This window comes from Erinaceus europaeus, chromosome 8 (assembly GCF_950295315.1).
Source record: "Erinaceus europaeus chromosome 8, mEriEur2.1, whole genome shotgun sequence".
Classification (NCBI taxonomy): Eukaryota; Metazoa; Chordata; class Mammalia; order Eulipotyphla; family Erinaceidae; genus Erinaceus; species Erinaceus europaeus.
The window spans coordinates 66,802,630-66,819,344 of NC_080169.1; the positions used below are offsets into that span (position 1 = coordinate 66,802,630).

Consider the following 16,715-nt stretch of genomic DNA (forward strand, 5'->3'; position numbering starts at 1 on the left):
TGTAATTATATGCTAGGAGTACCCCATAGGGAAAGATACGGGATTGTAGTCAAAGTGTAAAGGTCAACAGAATTATTGCCTTCAGGACAATTAGGAAACAATACCCATGACAAGGATAAACTTCTGAGAGAAGACTGTTGCTTTATCTTGACCTGTTTTAGAAAATCGGTTACAGGAAAAGACAAGACTCATGCCCTTTTAAAAACGCATCGCTTTGCCTTAAAAGGATACAGCGATCTTTCTCTGGCAAAACATTGCTTTGACTTTGATATTTAAGGCCATGCAAAGCCTGAGTGTCTTCCAAGGGCTGTTGGTAAAAAATAAAAACCTTGGAGTGCACCCTGCAAGTTGCTCACTCTATCCCGAACGGCTAAAGGAGCAGAGTGGTAGTTCTGCTGGTCCTTTAGCCTGCTGCTGCGCGTTCCAGCACCTCGCGGAGAGCGTGCCCTGGGGGGCCGCCCCGCCCGTCTGCCTTCTCGGCTCTGGGCCGCGCTTTTGCGGGCGGGCTCTGGGTGGAGCCTCGTGGTCAGAGGCGATGCGGCTGGAGCGCTGGGCGGGTGCAGCGAACTGGCTGGGCGGCGAGCAGGGGCAGCCGGAGACGCGCGCCGCGTAGCTGTAACCGGACACCGAGCGCTCGCCCCCCACGCCCCACCACTTTCCATTCACTGGAGGTGCTTGATTGAGCGACGCGGAGAAGGGCTCCGGGTGCCGCGCGACTCCACAGCGCAGAGGCTTCCTTTACAAAGAAACTCAGACGACTGGCGAGAAAGAATTTCACCGCTGGAGCGCTCTAGTAATTAAGGTCTTCTGGGAAAAGGACTAAAGAAACATTTTCTGTGCCGATATCTTGTCACCCCGGTAAGCGAAATTCATTCTTTTCAGCAGTGGCATTACACATTTAGTAAAAATACAACTTTAGGCTGTATGAGTTGACTTTTCGCACTTCAGAGTGTTCAAGTCTGGACAGTTTCTTAAGAACACATGCAGTTTTTTTTTTTTTTTTTGGTCTTCTCCTTCTCCTTCTCCTTCTCCTTCTTCTTCTTCTTGGAAGTGCGCCCCTTGCTGGGAACCTGGCCTCAGTTGTTTCTTTAGCTTATGACACCTGCGGAGGGTTTCACGTTGAGTGTTTCTGTCCTCGGATCAAAATGCTGGAGTTGTTCTATTACAGGTTATTAGTGTCTGATGAGAAGCCAAATCAATGAGCAATATGTTTAAGTTTCCAAGTTAAAGGGGAGATGTTCTCACATAGGGGTGCGATGGGGTGTATGTGTGTGGGAGGGGTGGCATGTGCAAGACATTTGGATTTCAGTCACTTCTCCACCATAGGAAGATTGAAATGACATTATTCTTTATGTTTGCTTATTTTTACCTATCATTTCAAATCTGATATTATTCTTTGCAATTTTTTAAATGTCTTGTTTGAGAAGAATTACATCATAATGCTACAGCAATATGTTTTTTAAAATGTAGATATGGAGAACCTTTTTAGTAGAGACGAACATTAGGTATATGTATAGCTTTTCTTTACCCCTCACCCTCTTTTGTTAGTTGGAAGAGGTGCTTTAAACTATAAAGTCAACAAAACCAGGGAACAAATTACTAAGTGAAAGTCCTCCCATAAAATCAATTTTGTTATAATTTAGGGATGACAGGGTGAAGAGGTTGTGGAAGCAGGAAGAAACTGTTTCTTTTGAAAATTAGCAAAACAAACATCTCTAGGGTTTCATCCATCTGTGTGGTAAAAGGGCATACAATTTCATTCTAACACACTCTGGTCTGTCACCTAGGAACTATTTTTTGTTTGTTTAATATGGTATGTTCAGACTACCTTCCCATTTTCTTATTAATGAGACAATATTTTTTTAGTAGTTTTCTATACTGAATGAAATTAATGCTAGGATTTTATCTTTAAAAGCTTTATGATATAAAAACATCAGCATTATGGTAACCTGTAAATAAAAATTTTGAAACTAAACTGTCTTTGTTCTATTGTGCATTAGTCTTAAAAGGATAGACTATATTTTATTTTGCATCTTATGGCCACTAGAGCTCCTGCAGGTTTATAGTTACATATATTACCTGATCTCCCTCTGTATGCAGACATTAGTTAATAGCATTCATCAGTTTTATAGCTACAGTTTGAAACAATACCATTTGTCTCTGATTTATCTTTTGAAAAAAATGACAGCCTATTTACTGTCTGACTTATATAAAATATAAATTGACAGATACATGGTTCATTTGACTGCTTACCACTAGATTATTGGTTTGAATTTGGCTAGAGTTCATGATTACATCACTAGCATCATTTAACAGCTGCAGTTTCATCTGTATAAATTGGCAGATAACTGATTTGAGTATTTATAATGATCAAGATTGAGCACATATATATTTATGGGTAGTGATACCATTTCATTAGCCCACAAAGGATAAGAAAGAAGTGAGTGGAACTCATGAATCTTCATGTAGGGTTTTTCTACTGTAGCTGTATTTATAGTAGAAAGACAAGTTTTCAACCACTAGTGCACATTGGTACCATTCTCAAGTCACTGCAATGTATGGTCATTTTCAAAGAGAAGGTAGATCAAATACTTGGAAAATTCTCAAAGGAATTTGAAAATCAAACACTTTCCCCCCTCACAGTTGCTTTAATTTTAGCATTATTTTGTTGAAAGCTTAAACAGGTTATCTTTATGCAAAGACCTTGAGGCACAAATGAATCCAATCAAATCATTAACATCTGAGAAGTAAAGTGACAGCACCTCCTACTGTTTAAATGTCTGTAAAAGTTCAGCTAAGTCTTGTGAATACATGGTGTGTGTGTATGTGTGTGTGTGTGTGTGTGTGTGTGATTCTAAAATGTGAAGTAAGATATATCAAATTTGTTATACCTCTTTTAAAGGTATTTCCTCTTGGATAATACTTTACCAATCTGAAGAATGGCATTCCAGGCAATTTTCATCTTGGTTGGAGTATTAATTTGTTCTGTCTATGTGAAAGGATCTTCTCAACCACAAGCAAGAGTTTATTTAACATTTGATGGTAAGAAAATTGACATATTCTCTGAAAAAAATGTTATTTGAAACCTTTCATTTTCCATTTTTATCTACTTCAAAAATTAATAAATGAAAGAGAATAACCTACTGTTTTTGGATTATGTAATTATTTTAAATTATTGGTTAATAGACCAAGGCAAGCTGTTGCATTTACTCATAAAAATGCTTGAGATATTTTATTCTTTTAAAATCTCTCTTTGGTGTTGCCTGTTTATTCATAGAAGATGATAAAGAACTCAAAATCTAAGATTTACAAAAAGCAGTTTAATTGCTTTAAAAGATTTATTTAAGGGCTGGAAAGATAACTTACCAAACAAAGAAGTTGTTTTGCCATGGCCAGATTAGAATACCAGCTCCATGTTGGGGTTCCATGAGACCAACAAAAGGTCAGGTGTTAATGTTGTCTGTCTCTGTTTCTTTCTGTCTGTCTAGCTGAATGCTATAAAAAATAATTTAGCCAAGGAGTGGTGAAACGATACATGTGCCAGTGGTGACTCTGGAAAAAAAAATAGGAAAAGATGTACTTATTTAATGAGGGGGCTGGGGAGGAGAGAGAGAGAGAGAGAGAGAGATGTCTAGAGCACCACTCTGCTATATATGATACCAGAGACAAAGTCTAGGTTATTATGCGTGAACGGCATGCACTCTCCTTGCTGAACCACCTTCCTGGCCAATGTGTTTTTCATCTTTATAGTCATTTGGTTTTATTGAGAAACATCAAATATATTCTGGTCCTTATAAGAATAAAGAGCTAAGGAGGGTAAGTCTATGACAATTTTTTCTATATAATTTTGGGGTAGATTGTGGTGCACCTGGATTAGTGCACTTATTATCATAGGCAAGGACCCTGGTTCAAGTCCTTGATCCCCACCTGCAGAGGCAAAACTTCATGAGCAATAAAAGTAGTGCTACATGTTTTCTCTTTCTCTCTCTTTTTTAAAATCTTCCCTTTTCCTCTCCTCTCAATTTCTTTGTCTCTACCAGCTAAAAATAATGAATAAAATATTAAAGGAAGAAATGATGAAATCTCCTCTTTAAAAAAAATGCTTCTCAGTCTCAAAACAGTTCTTTCCATATGTTGTTTTAATGGTACTTCATCTATATCTACAAGTAGTTCCTGAAGATGAGTGAATGTATTCATCTCAAATGAAACCAAAAGAGTGGTTGCAGATATGTTTATATGTGCAAATATTTTTGTTCAGAAGCTTATGGAAATTATATATTTTCAAGTTTCCATGAACATAAAAATTATGAGGTCCACTGAGGAAGTGACTTGCCAAATGTATTCATAATCATATATATATATATATATATATATATATATGATTTATGGATCATCTTAGCCACTCAATTAACCCATAGTATTTGGCAGATGGATTAAGAAATGAATCAGGAATCTCACCCTACCAATCAAGATTGCTTTTTGTTTTATTACCCCTTTTCAACTCAGAATAACCTTTGAAGCCATCAGGGGATTTTAAGTTTTGTATGAAAAATTTAGACATGCTAGAGATCTTTCTATAGCAGAGTGTCTTTGAAACTCTGTTATTCTGAATTACAAACAATAGTATGACTGGCAGTTACCAGTCAAACAGCTTTCTTTCTTCTTTCTTAAATCCTTAAGTGCTTCCCCAAGGTCATCATAAGCACTGAAGAGGAGCCTTATTTAGAAAACAAAAATGTGTGAACTTTTGTTTCCTTAGCTACTAATCCAGGTACTCCCCATACAATCCATGGCTATCAAGTTAAATTGAGAGAAAGGAAAAGCAGACCCTTTGAAGTGTCCTCTTTATGTATTACTAAAGCATATTGAACCCTTCTTATACCTTTCATTCCAAGTTTAAAACTATGAAACAACTAATCAAATAAAAAGAGAGACTCAGGAGTAGTAAAATTTCCTATATTTCTATATTTCCTCTATTTCTGCCAGGATTTAGATGGTGGAGTGGTCTCAGAGATGAAGTATCTTGTATAAAAGGAACTGCAAAAATGTATACATTTTTATAATTAAATTAAAAATTGTTTTATTAACAGATTTTATAAGATACATGTTTGAATGCCTAGCCCAAATTGTATTTTGTTTTCTTAATTTCATAAGACTTACAGTTTATAAAATTTCTTCCAAATGTCTTAGTCTTGACATTAAATATAGTTTTGTATAAGGTGACATATATGACCTTATGCTTCTTTAACTACATATAGAGATATTGTATATTTAATTTATTTCTTAACTCAAATTTTCACTATATCTCCCAAACAGAAAAAAATTGTGAATAGAAAGGTAGTTTTAAAGAAAATGATCTCAAGTTACATCAAGGAGAGGTCTTTTGAATCATATATTCCTTCATAATGACTTGTCTCCTCTCTCTTATCTTGAAATTTTATCCTCACTATATCTTGTTTGTCTTCCTGTCTCTTCCTGGGTAGAACTGTAGGAGAGGAGAATCCACTTGTCAAGAAGTCAAGCCACAGTTCAGTTAGGATTACGATGCATTTAAAGGTGTGTGAAACAAGAGACCTCTTCTCTCATCCAAGTTCCATGCTTCTTCTTGTGGTAGAATGATGAAGTGATAACATTTGGGAAACAGTGATTTACAGATTTGCTTTTCCTATTGATGTGGCACAAGGTCAACCATATGGGCATCAGTCCTGTGGGAGAATGCACTTCAGATGTTATTAATTAGTTACTTTTGTGCTAGTTATACATTGCATGTTAAGAGCACTATGACTCTCACTAGATGTTACACTTGGTAATTTTTGTATTCGTTATTTTGTGCTAAATAGTATCTCAATACAAATGCGTTTGATTAGTTTTAATCTATATATGCATATACAGTCATTATTCTATAATGTGGTCATATGTGAATTTGGTAATGGTGGATATTAATATTTATCTGACACAGAAGCTCTTGTGCCATTATAATAAATGAGACTCCCACCTTTTCCTCCTTCCTCTCCTTCCATTCAATAATTATCACAGTTTTTCATATAATTTATTGGTTTGATTACTGTTTTTATAAGTATGATTGTTTTAGCTATCTAGTTATCTGTATTCCACAGGAAGGAAGGCATCTGGCAGTTTTTTTTTTTTTTACCTTGCTACTTATTACCCTTAACATAGTCACTTTTCTTGACCCAAAAGGCACCATTCCCTCTTTTTGACCACAAAAAATATTATTACATTGAAATTATTTTGTGCAGCTAAAAACTTAGGGGTTGTGTATATCCTTTCAATATATATATATATATATTCATATATATATTATATATAAATAAAATTTTTACAAAGGATTTAAGGATTTAACAATGATTAATAAGATTGTAAGAAAATAGGGTAACAATTCCATACAGTCCCGACCACCAGAGTTCTGTATACTATCCCCTCTTTTTTTTTTTTAATAAAAGGGAAGGAAACATTGACAAAAACTATAGAATAAGAGGGGTACATAAGTCCACACAATTCCCACTACCAGATCTCTGTATCCCATCCCCTCCCCTGATAGCTTTCCTATTGTTTAACCCTCTGGGAGTATGGACCCAAGGCCACTGTGGGGTGCAGAAAGTGCAAGGTATGGCTTCTGTAATTGCTTCCCCACTGAATATGGACAGTAAATACAATAGTTTGTACATGAACAACATTTCTAGTTTTCCATATAACAATACAAACCCCATTAGGTCCTCTATCATCCTTCTTGGACAAGTATTCTCTCCCCAACCACCCTCCCCAGAGTCTTTTACTTTGGTGCAATACACCAACTCCAATTCAGGTTCTACTTGTGTTTTCTCTTCTGATCTTGTTTTTCAACTTCTGACTGAGAGTGAGATCATCCCATATTCATCCTTCTGTTTCTGACTAATTTCACTTAACATGAATTTTTCGAGGTCCATCCAAGATCGTCTGAAAATGGTGAAGTCATCATTTTTTATAGCTAAGTAGTATTCCATTGTGTACATAGACCACAAGTTGCTCAGCCACTCCATCTGTTGTTGGACACTTGAGTTGCTTCCAGGTTTTGGCTATTACAAATTGTGCTGCCAAGAACAAACGTGTATACAGATCTTTTTGGATGAGTGTGTTGAGCTCCTTAGGATAAATCTCCAGGAGAGAAACTGTAGATTAGTTTGATTAGTTTTAATCTATATATGCAAATACAGTCATTATTCTATAATGTGGTAAGTCATATGTGAATTTGGTAATGGTGGGTATTAATATTTATCTGACACAGAAGCTCTTGTGCCATTATAATAAATGAGACTCCCACCTTTTCCTCCTTCCTCTCCTTTCATTCAATAATTATCACAGTTTTTCATATAATTTATTGGTTTGATTACTATTTTTGTAAGTATGATTGCTTTAGCTATCTTGTTATCTGTATTCCACAGGAAGGAAGGCATCTGGCAGTTTTTTTGTTTTTTTTTTACCTTGCTACTTATTACCCTTAACATAGTCACTTTTCTTGACCCAAAAGGGCCATAGGGTAAGTCTATTTCCAGCCTTCTGAGAGTTCTCCAGACTGTTCTACACAGAGGTTGAACCAATTTCCATTCCCACTAGCAGTGCAGGAGGGTTCCTTTGACCCCACACCCTCTCCAGCATTTGCTGCTGTTACCTTTTCTGATGTATGACATTCTCACAGGAGTGAAGTGGTATCTCATTGTTGTCTTTATTTGCATTTCTCTGACAATCAGAGACTTGGAGCATTTTTTCATGTGTTGCTCGGCATTTTGGATCTCTTCTGTGGTGAATATTCTGTCCATGTCCTCCCCCCATTTTTGGATGGGGTTATTTGTTCCCTGGTTGTTGAATTTGGCAAGCTCTTTATATATTCTGGTTATTAGCCTCTTGTCTGATATATGACATGTAAAGATCTTCTCCCATTCCATGAGGGGTCTCTTAGAGTAGTAGTTTATTTTTCTGTGCAGAAGCTTTTTAATTTGATGTAGTCCCATAGGCTTATGCTTATCTTAGTATTCTTTGTAATTGGATTAGTTTCATTGAAGTTGTCTTTAAAATTTATGCAGAAAAGAGTTCTGCCAGTATTTTCCTCTAAGTAGCTGATAGTTTCTGGTCTAACATCCAAGTCCATGATCCACTTGCAATTTACTTTTGTATGTGGTGAAATAGAGTGCTTCAGTTTCATTTTTCTACGTTTCAACCCATTTTTTTCCAACACCGTTTGTTGAAGAGACTCTGCTTTCCCCATTGAATAGTCTGGGCACCTTTGTCAAAGATTAGATGTCCACAGATGTAGGGGCTCACTTCTAGGTTCTCAGTTCTATTCCACTATTCAGTGTGTCTATTAGTGTTCCAGTACCAAGCAGTTTTGATGACAATGGCCCTATAATACAATTTGAGATCTGGGAGTATGATGCCTCCAGTTCTGTTCTTTCATCTCAAGATTGTTTTGGCAATTCTAGGTCTTTTCTGGTTCCAGATAAACAATTTTAGCCTTTGTTCTATTCTCCTAAAAAATGTGCTTGGGATCCTGATGGGGATAGCACTAAATTTGTATATGGCTCTGAGTAGTATATTCATTTTGATGATGTTAATTCTTCCAGCCCATGAACATGGAATATGTTTTCACTTCTTTGTAGCTTTTTCAATTTCCTTGAGTAGTGAGTCATAATTTTCAGTATACAAGTCTTTCACTTCTTTGGTTAGGTTTATCCCTAGATATTTTATTGTTTTTGTTGCTATAGTAAAAGGAATTGATTTCTGGATTTCATCTTCTTCTAAATTAGTGTTTCCAAAGAGGAATGCCGCTGGTTTTTGTATTTTATTTTGTAGCATGACACCTTATTGTATTGCCTGATGATTTTCAAAAGCTTCTTGCTGGATTCCTTAGGTTTTTCTATATATACTATCATGTCATGTGCAAATAGGGAGAGTTTGACTTCATCTCTTCCAGTCTGTATCCCTTTAATTCCTTGCTCCTTCCTGATTGCTATGGCAAGAATTTCCAACACTATATTTAATAGTAATGGTGAGGGAGTCTGGGCGGTAGCACAGCAGGTTAAACGCCCGTGGCTCAAAGCGCAAGGAACGGTGTAAGGATCCCAGTTCAAGCCCCTGGTTCCCCACTTGCAGGAGGGTCACTTCACAGGAGTTGAAGCAGGTCTGCAGATGTCTATCTTTCTCTCCCCCTCTCTGTCTTCCTGTCCTCTCTCCATTTCTCTCTGTCCTATCTAACAAAGATGACATCAATAACAACAACAATAATAACTACAACAACAATGAAAAACAAGGGCAACAAAAGGGAAAATAAATATATATAAAAAAATAGTAATGGTGATAGTGGCCATCCCAGTCTAGTACCTGATCTGAGGAGAAATGCTTCTAGTTTTTCTTCACTGAGTATGATGTTGGCTGTAGGCTTGTTATATATAGACTCCACTATCTTGAGGAATTTTCCATCTATCCCCATTTTTTGTAGTGTTTTGATAATGCAGGGATGTTGTATTTTGTCAAAGGCGTTCTCTGCATCTATTGATATGACTATGTGGTTTTTGGTCTTGCTTTTATTGACATGGTGGATAACATTGATTGAATTACATATTTTAAACCAATCTTGCATCCCTGGGATAAATTCCACTTAGTCATGATGAACAATCTTTTTAATAAGACTGCTGTATTTGGTTGCCTAGAATTTTGTTCAATATATTAGCATCTATGTTCATCAGAGATATATGTCTGGAGTTTTCTTTTTTGGTTGTGTCCCTGTCTGCTTTTGGTATCAGAGTGATGTTGGCTTCATTGAAGCTGGAAGGAAGTATTCCAGTGTCTTCAATCTTCTGGAAGAATTTTAAAAGTAGAGGTATTAGTTCTTCTTTGGAGTTTTTATATAATTTATATAATTGTAAAACCTTCTGGTCCAGGACTTTTATACTTGGCAAGGTTTTTGATAGCTGTTTCAATTTTATTAGCTGTGATGGGCCTGCTCATATTATCTAGTTCCTCTTTATTTAATTTGGAAGTTCGTAGGTATCTAGGAAATTGTCCATTTCTTCCAGGTTCTCTAGTTTGGTGGCATATATTTGTCCATAAAAGTCACACATGATATATTGAATTTCTGCAGTATCTGTGTGATATCTCCTCTTTCATTTATGATCCGACTTATTTGGGTCTTCTCCCTTTTTTTGGTTTGTGAATCTGGCTAAAGGTCTGTGGATTTTGCTCACAATTTCGAAGAACCCACATTTACTTTCATTGATGTTTGTATGGTTTTCTTATTTTCAAATTATTTATTTCTGTCCTAACTTTAGTTATTTCTGTCCTTCTGGTTGCTTTAGGGTTTCTTTTTTCTTCTTCTTCTAGGTCTTTAAGATGTGCAATTAGTTTGTTTATTTCTGCTTTTTCTTGTTTCATAATGTGTGCTTAAATGGCTATGAACTTCCCTCTCAGTACTGTTTTAGTTGTGTCCCAAATATTTTGCTAGCTTTTGTTCATTTTCATTGAGCATTCAAAATGTTTTGATTTCTTCCTTTATTTCCTCTTTGACCCACTAGTTGTCAAATAGTGCACTGTTGAGCTTCCACATTTTGGGACTCTTACTAATCTTTTGTTGATTGTGAAGTGTTAGTTTAATTCCACTGTGGTCTGAGAAGATGCTTGGGATGATTCCAATGCTCTTGAATTTTCTGATGCTGTCTTTGTGGCCTAACATATGGTCTTTCCTTGAGAATGACCCATGCCTACTTGAGTAGAATATGTAATCCAGTTTCTTGGGGTGAATGACTCTGAAAATGTCCAACAGTTCTAGTTTATCTGTTTCCACATTTAGCTCCCTTATGTCTTTATTGGTTTTCTGCCTGGATGATCTGTCAAGTTGAAGTAGTGTGGTGTTGAAGTCCCCTACTATGACTGTGTTGCTGTTAATATATCGCTGTAGCTCTTTCAGTAGATGTTTCATGTATTTAGATGGCTTCTCCTTGGGTGCATAGATGTTAATAATTGTTAAGTCCTCTTGATTGACTGATCCTCTGAGCATTAAGTAATTTCCATCCCTATTTTTTAAAATTTTATTTTAAAGTCTATCATGTCAGATATGAGAATAGCTGTCCCTGCCCTTTTTTGTGGACCATTGGCTTTTATGATGGTTTTCCATCCTTTCACTTTTAGTCTGTGTGTGTCTTGTTGATTTAGGTGGGTTTCCTCTAGAGAACATATTGTTGGGTTGTGTTTTCTGATCCATCTTCCTATTTTGTGCCTTTTAATAGGTGAATTCAGGCCATTGACATTTATTGATATCAAAGATTGAATATTTTAACACTATTCTTGTAGATTTCTAGAGTGTTCTGATAGATGGCATATTTATGGTGATCTGTTTATAGAAGACCTTTCAACACTTCTTTCAGGGCAGGCTTGGTGATAGTTTATTCCTTCAACTGTTGCTTGTCTGAGAAGGTTTTGATTCCTCCATCTAGTCTGAATGACAGTCTAGCAGGATATAGTATGCTTTGTTGAAAGCCTTTCTCATTGAGCACTCGGTAGATATCTTGCCATTCTCTTCTGGCTTGTAGTGTTTGTGTGTAGTGTTGTTAGTGTTTGTGTGGAGAAGTCTGCTGCTAATCTTATGGGTTTTCCTCTGTAGGTGACTCTTTGTTTTTCTCTGGCAGCCTTCAGGATCCTTTCTTTATCCTTACTCCTTTCCCTCTCGGCCTCGCGTGAGCTTAATGTGCAGCTTGGCGATACGAGAATCCAGCATGAAGCCCAGCCAGTCTATCTTGGCATTACTCTCGATCGCACTCTGTCATTTCACAAACACCTCATAAAAACTGCAGCAAAGGTGGGCACGAGGAATAACATCATTGCAAGACTGGCCAGCTCCTCATAGGGCGCAATGGCTTCCACACTACGATCATCATCTCTGGCATTATGCTATTCCACTGCAGAATACCGTGCCCCAGTATGGTTCCGTAGCCCCCATGTCCACTTGGTCGATTCCAAATTATATTCCTTCATGAGGATAATTTCTGGAACCATCCGTTCCACCCCAGTCCCATGGCTGCCAGTTCTTAGCAACGTTGCCCCGCCAGATATTCGTCGGGATGCGGCATCATCTAAGTTCATTTCCCACGTCTATGCTCGACTGGACCTGCCAATATACGCGGATATCTTCACCCACCCTGTCCAACGCTTGACGTCTCATCATCCAATCTGGTCCCCTATGCCTACACTGAACTTCTCTGTTCCAGTCTCTTGGAAACAGAGTTGGCAGTCAGCTGAGGTAAAGAACAAGCACCTCATCACAGACCCCTGCAAGCATCAACCCGGCTTTGACCTAGCACGTTTTGATCGGGCCCTCCTCAATCGCTATTGAACAGGCCATGGCCGGTGCGCCACTATGTTCCATCGCTGGGGAGCCAGGGACGACCCGAACTGCCCCTGCGGCTACAGACAGACTATGACCCACATAGTCAATGACTGCCACCTCTCCAGATTCAAAGGAGGTCTCGAAACTTTACATCAGGCTCAACCTGACGCTGTTGACTGGCTATGGAAGAAGGGCAAACGCTAGAAGAAGAAGAAATTCCTTTCCATTCTAAATATGATGTGTCTTGGTATCTTCAAGTCTGGGTTAATTCTGTTTGGGACCCTCTGGGCTTCTTGAACCTTTATGTCTTTGATGTTGTCTAGACTAGAGAATTTCTCAGCTATTATGTCCTGCAGAATGTTTTCTTCTCCTCCCTCTCTTTATTCCTCTGGTAAGCCACTAATGCATATATTTTTCTTTTGAAGTCATCCCATAGGTCTCTGTTACTGTTTTCAGTATCTCTTAATTTCTTTTTGAGGTCTTGTACTTCTTTTTTAGTTGTCTCTAATTCATCCTTGATCTTGCTAATTCTGTCTTCAGCCTCATTTATTCTATTGTCTCTCCCCTGTACTGTTTTCTGTAGTTTGTCTATTTTTGTTATCCTCTTCTGATACTGTTTTAACTTTTTCAGTTTGTTATGTTCTTAGCTCAGCTATTTCAGCTTTCAGCTCTCTAAAAACTTTGAGATAGTGTTTTCTTCCAGAATTTCATTTGTTGTTTCTACATTTCTGATGACAGTTCTTTCAAACTCTTTATTCACTCCTGTGATTATTTCCTTAACTAGTGTTTGGATGCTGACCTCATTATTTTTTAGTACAATATTTGGGGGGTTTTTAGTTGGTGCTTGTCCTGGTTCATTTCTCCAATATTTCAATATTTATTCTTGTTGGTTCTATATAGTATGTTATGAGGTCCCTCTCTCAGTAGTTTTTAATTTACTCATCACTCCTGCCTGAATTGACTTGTGTCTAAGTAAGGTAATTAAAAGGTTCACAGTTATGGAAATTGACAGTTGTTTCAATATTATTTTAATTTCTGTGTTGGAGCACAGTGACTTTTAAAGCCTCTTTTGCTTCCCTGTAGATTATGGGAACCTGATGGCTTTTAAACTATAAGTAGGCTCCTTAGCTTAATCCCTCACTCCTGGCCAAGAGATTAAGCAGGTTGGGGGACAGATAATACAGTGGTTATGCACAGAGACTCTCACACCCCAAAGATTCAAAGCTCCAGGCTCAATTCAGCTTTTCTGCCAAGCCGGGAAGGACTGCTGGGCCCTGTGAGTTTCTAAACAAGTCCCATTTATAGTCTGTAGGTTCTGAGGTAACTATTCACTATGTTCTCATCAGGAGAACAACATGGAAAGGCTCCCATCACAGAGCCCCACTGCTAGGCCACCAAGGTGTAGATCTTCTCCTGAATTTCCTGGATAGTTCTCTATCCCCTGATGTCAGCACAGGGCCTCCCCTCTGCTGCACCAGCCTCTGAGGGCAGTAGCAGTGGAGACTCACAGTTGCATTTGATGTGTCTTAGGGGAGTCTTCTCCTCCTTTCAGCTGTCCTTTTGTTTGTAAAACAAACTGGAGGTGGTACCTCAACTGGTAAACTGTTGGATTGTTATCATCCACTTAATCTTTCCCTAGGCTCCTCTCTGTCCATGAGGCACACTGGTGATTTGGTGGGTTCCTGAAGTCGTTTTAGTCCTGCCTTGTTGTGGTCCCAGATGATCTCTTTTGGTATTCTTATGACCAGGGAGAAGGGAGAAGAGAAACACAGCTGCTGCTGCTCCAAAGCCCAGCCTCCGATTTTTTTTTTTTCTTTTACCAGTGCACTGCTTAGCTTGGCTTGTGGTGGTGCAGGGATTGAACCTTTGACTTTGGAGCCTCAGGCATGAGAGTCTTTTTCTATAACCATTATGCTGTCTACCCTTGCCCACAAAATATTTTTGATTTGCTTTATTTCTTTATGAATTGTATTTATCAATTTCCTGTTAGACATGTGATGTACAAATATCTTCTTCAGTTTGCTAGATTATCTTTTTTATATTTTGTTAGTTTCTTTTGATATATCAAAAGTTTTTAATGTGATATGATATTTGCTTATTCCTGCTTTAATTTCTCATCCCAATGAAGTTTAATTTCTGAATACATTTGCTGAATAGAATTCCTTTTGGTTTTATTCTTTTACGTTCTACTATAACTATACTGTTTTAATTGCTATTGCTTTGTAGGATAATCTTAAGTTAGTGAGCATGAAATCAGAGAGTGTTTTCCTTTATCTTAGAATTTTTTTGGATATCATAGCGTTTTGTGGTTCCATACCAAGTTTAGCATTATTTGCTTTATTTGTTTGAAAGATGTCATTGGGATCATTATAGGAATTGCATTGTATCTATAGATTACTTTTGGGAATATGAGCATTTTGATAATATTTGCTCCTCTGCACCATGAACATGGTTAGCCTTTTATTTCTTTTTATATTACTTTATTTAAATAACTGTATCTTATACTCTTCATTGTAAAGGTCTTTAACCTTCATTGTTAGACTTATTCCAAAGTATCTTATCTTTCCTGGTGCAATTGTAAATATAATTGCTTTCTTGATTTCTGACTCCTCCAAGTGGTTTGTGTATAGAAATCAGTTATATATGTCTATAAAGAAATCTAAGATAAAATGGTGATATATATGTATAAAATAATTATTACTGAGTTAAATGTTTTAAATAATCTGTTTAAGTTAGGTACACACATAAAATAACATGTTATAGCTATAAATCCAGATTGTGATATAAGATAGCCAGTTTTTTGTCATATATTTTTTCACAATATATTCTTACTAACACCCTTACTATATCTGTAGGATCTTTAATAATGTTTTCCTTTCTGATATTAGTAATTTGGATTTACTTCCTTTTTTAAAAAATCTGTTTCATGGTCATTTTTTTTCTTCGTATTGATCTCCTAATAAAAAGCTTTTGACTTTGTTCATTTTAATCAGTATGATATTTTCTGGACTGATACTCTAAAATTCAATTACAATTCTTTTTATTTTTGTTTAATATACTCTTTTTATTAGATATGACCTCTTAGAATATAATTTAAATCACTGGTTTGGGAACAATTTTTTCTGGTATAATCAGACATGCTATAACTGTCCTTTAATATATTGCTCTGCAGTTATTGAGGGGGTCAGTAGTGGTGCACCCAGTTAAGTGCACCTGGTTAAGCCCACAGTTATAGGTGCAAGGACCCACACAAGGATCTGTGTTCAAGTCTCCTGCACCTGCTCTGCACTTGCAGGGAGGACACTTCACAAACAGCGAAGCAGGTCTGCAGGTCTTCAGGTGTCTATCTTTTCCTCTCCCTCTTTATTCCCCACTTCTCTCTCAATTTCTCTCTTTTTTTAAAATTTATTTTTTTATTTAAGAAAGGATAAATTAACAAAACCAGAGGGGAGAAGGGGTACAACTCCACACAATTCCCACCACCCAATCTCCATATCTCATCCCCTCCCCTGATAGCTTTCCCGTTCTCTATCCCTCTGGGAGCATGGACCCAGGGTCATGGGTTGCAGAGGGTAGAAGGTCTGGCTTCTGTAATTGCTTCCCCGCTGAACATGGACGTTGACTGGTCGGTCCATACTCCCAGTCTGCCTCTCTCTTTCCCTAGTAAGATGGGTCACTGGGGAAGCGGAGCTCAGGACACATTGGTGGGGTCTTCAGTCCAGGGAAGCCTGGCCGGCATCCTGATGGCATCTGGCACCTGGTGGCTGAAAAGAGAGTTAACATACAAAGCCAAACAAATTGTTGAGCAATCATGGATCCAAAGGTTGGAATAGTGGAGAGGAAGTGTTGGGGGGGGTACTCACTGCAAACTCTAGTGTACTTCTGCTTTCAGGAAAAAAATGGCCACCAGGTGTACTGGATTCCTAGTGCCATCACTGAGCTCCAGTGATAACCCTGGAGGGAAACAAAAAAAGAAAAGAAAAAAGCATGATTTAACTTCAGTCAATCATAAATATCTTTTAATTGCTTCTGTTATTTCGTATTTCTTCCATAGTAGGTTATTTAGAAATATGCTTCAAAATTTAAAAATATGCAAATACACACACACTCAGACACGTACCCACTTGAAAATACTCTGTGTGTGTGTACATTAAGTGTTTGGATACTCAATTATGCTAGTTAGATTCAATTAGTTGATAAGGTTATGTTTTCTGTATCTTTACTGATTTTCTGTCTACTTATTTCAGTTATTGACAGTAGTTGAACACTACAATTATAATTATAGATTTGTCCTTTTGACTTTTTGCTTTTATCAGTTTATATATTTGATTTTCTTATTATTTTA

At 37.3% G+C, this 16,715-nt stretch overlaps 1 protein-coding gene across 2 annotated transcripts in view; it reads left to right on the forward strand.

The window, feature by feature from the left end:
* The first annotated feature begins 532 nt into the window (after positions 1 to 532).
* The window catches only part of SEMA3C (semaphorin 3C), a 202,467-nt gene continuing 186,284 nt past the window's right edge, over positions 533 to 16,715 (forward strand). Inside the window, exons 1-2 of one of the 2 annotated variants that reach the window (XM_060196327.1) lie at positions 533 to 858; positions 2,903 to 3,042. In XM_060196327.1, coding sequence (XP_060052310.1) covers positions 2,940 to 3,042 — 103 coding nt within the window. In that variant the 5' untranslated portion in view covers positions 533 to 858; positions 2,903 to 2,939. The remainder of the gene's footprint in view (positions 859 to 2,902; positions 3,043 to 16,715) is intronic. The other variant, XM_007527906.3, reaches the window with a different exon arrangement.